Source organism: Tarenaya hassleriana, unplaced genomic scaffold (assembly GCF_000463585.1).
Source record: "Tarenaya hassleriana unplaced genomic scaffold, ASM46358v1 Cleome354, whole genome shotgun sequence".
In the NCBI taxonomy this organism is placed as follows: Eukaryota; Viridiplantae; Streptophyta; class Magnoliopsida; order Brassicales; family Cleomaceae; genus Tarenaya; species Tarenaya hassleriana.
Window position 1 is genome coordinate 44,443 of NW_010966635.1, and position 2,648 is coordinate 47,090.

The window sequence follows — 2,648 nt, forward strand, 5'->3', positions numbered from 1 at the left end:
AATCCTACAACAATGTTGCATCTTCAGGTAATCTCGAATCTAACCCTGATACGTACGGTCTCCTTATACAGTTTTTGCAGAGTCAAGAGAAGACGAATCAGGAATTTCGAGCTCAGTTCGCAAGCATCGAGGCTCATTTCAAGAACATAGACAACAGATTGCTCAACTAGCATCAGCCATTCAAAGACCATCTGGGTCTCTTCCAGGTAACTCTGAGACTAACCCTCGTGCGCATGTCAATGCTATTACCTTGAAAAGTGGTAAGCAGGTAGATTCTGGAGATCCACCGATGGTTGAGCAAGGCGATAGCTCGAGAACCATAGTTTTAGACACTACTGATGATACACCTGAGCCAGCTTATATACCTCCTCCTCCTAGACCACCACCAGTACCGTTTCCATCTCGCCTGAGGAAGCACAACGAAGACAGCCAATTTGCGAAGTTCGTTGAGATGCTGAAGAAACTCGAGGTAACCATGCCATTCACTGACGCTATTTTGTAGATTCCCTCATACACGAAGTACTTCAAGGACATTCTGACCAAGAAGAGGGTTGCTGAGAAAGAAACTATGGCGCTTGCTGCCGAATGCAGTGCTTTGATCCAACATGAGCTCCCGCTTAAGCGGTCTGATCCAGGTAGCTTTTCAATCCCTTGTAAATTGGGTAATGTTTCCATCGATCGTGCACTCTGTGATTTAGGAGCTGGCGTCAGTCTTCTTCCGTCATCGATTTTCAAGAAGCTGAATGTGGGTGAGCTGAAACCCACTAGAATGACTCTCCGACTTGCCGATCGTTCTATCAAATACCCCACTGGGATACTCGAGGATGTGCCGCTGAAAGTCGGGAATTTCTATATCCCGGTTGACTTTGTGGTTCTCGACATGGATGAAGATTCTAAGGTACCTATCATCCTTGGCCGTCCATTCCTTAACACTGCAGATGCTGTTATCCATGTTAGAGCAGGTACACTAACAATGAAGATTGGAGATGAGACGGTGGAGTTCACTATGGACAAAAATCTAAAACAACCGTCATCAACAGAATCCGCTTGCTTCATAAACACACTCGACAATTCAGCTCAGAAGTATGAACCGATCGTTTCGGGCTAGGAAACCGATCGGTTTCAGCATGATCTCAAAGCCGAAATTCTACAGACAGTTGAACCGATCGGTTCACGACCTTCAACCGATCGTTTCGAAAACAGAGTTCAAAGCAAAAAGTTACAGAAACTGAAACCGATCGTGTCACATTGTGAAACCAATCGGTTCGAGCACCCCTTTCGAGTTTCTGAGTTACAGAACTTGGAACCGATCGGTTCTACATTCTCTAACCGATCGGTTCAGACCCCAGCACGATACAATGCCTCACTTTCATCTCGCATGGGCGCTCACGACCTCTCTCACTCAGATCAACAGGTCACTAGCCTATTAGACCACCATTCTCATACACTTCATGATCCAGGTTGGTGACAGATCGATAATCTTCGCCTGTTAGACCCGTATGGTAGCTGAGAAGGTTCGGTCAAGCTAACGACCTTAAACAAGCGCTTTCGGGAGGCAACCCGAGTTCTTAGGTTAGTTTTTCTTCCCTTTCTTTTTCTTTTTGCATCGGATATTGGTTTGTGTCTCTTATCACTAGGTTGAGTTCTAATTAGGAGCTATTGAGGAGGCAAGGAAGCTAGCTATGCGATAGACGTAGGCAGACTTAAGTGCGAGTGAACGAACATCGCGAGCTAAGTATTCTTTTCTCTTTTTGATTTACTTCTCTCTTGACTCATCTTATTGGTTGCCTCTACTAGATGATAATTGGCACCAAGGACAGTGTCTAGTTCAAGTCTGGGGGAGGATTCGTCTAACGCTAAACCATATCCATATAGAGTAGTGTTGCATGCATTTTTCTCTTTTATTTTTACTTTTTAGTTGCATGTGCATATAGGATGCATTAGGATCATATAGTTTGTTGTTAGGATTGTGCATTCTCATATAGTGTTTAGGACATATAAGATCACGTGCATAAAACCGTTTTGAGCATTGATGTGATGATCTATGACATGAGAGAGTAGAAACGTCCTGAAAACACTGTGATCCGTTGAACGTGGTTATGTTTTGTTGAATTGATTGATTGTCTAGAATGGCTTGTGGGATAGAAATCGTTGGTTAGAACCCATGGGACCAATGTTGTCTGGCCAAATAGAAAAGTTTCTATAAGAACCTTTGCCATGTTTGTTGAAATCAATAAAGTTTATTATCAAATGCATTCTTATTTCTTTATGTGCAGAAAAAGATAGTGAGCATCTCGACACTCCGTTGTCATTATCTCGTCAACGAAAATTGTTCGAGGACATGAGTGCATCGATTTGATGGTTCGGGTCTAAGTTGTGCATCGGGTTATCCAATAAATAAAATCGAAAAAAATATTGATTAGGAACCCTTCAACTTCAACGTCCTAGGAACCCGATATGCTAGCAAAAGAAAAAATAAGAGAGAGAAAGTCTAGCTAGATGAGAAAAAAAAGAGAGAGAGATAAAAAGAATGAATGCCGAAAGCATAGGCTAGATACGATTAGGTAGAATGGCATAATAGGTTCGAGAAACATGCTTGATAGATGATTGAAGTCCTTAGATTGGTTCTGGGTAGCGGTATAGATCCC

The 2,648-nt window shown here is 42.7% G+C and overlaps 1 protein-coding gene across 1 annotated transcript in view; it reads left to right on the top strand.

The window, feature by feature from the left end:
* LOC109117037 overlaps positions 1–1,108 on the top strand; it is a 2,659-nt gene extending 1,551 nt beyond the window's left edge. The window contains exons 2-3 of the mRNA XM_019203500.1: positions 72–469; positions 521–1,108. Coding sequence (XP_019059045.1) covers positions 72–469; positions 521–1,108 — 986 coding nt within the window. The remainder of the gene's footprint in view (positions 1–71; positions 470–520) is intronic.
* The last annotated feature ends 1,540 nt before the right edge of the window (positions 1,109–2,648 follow it).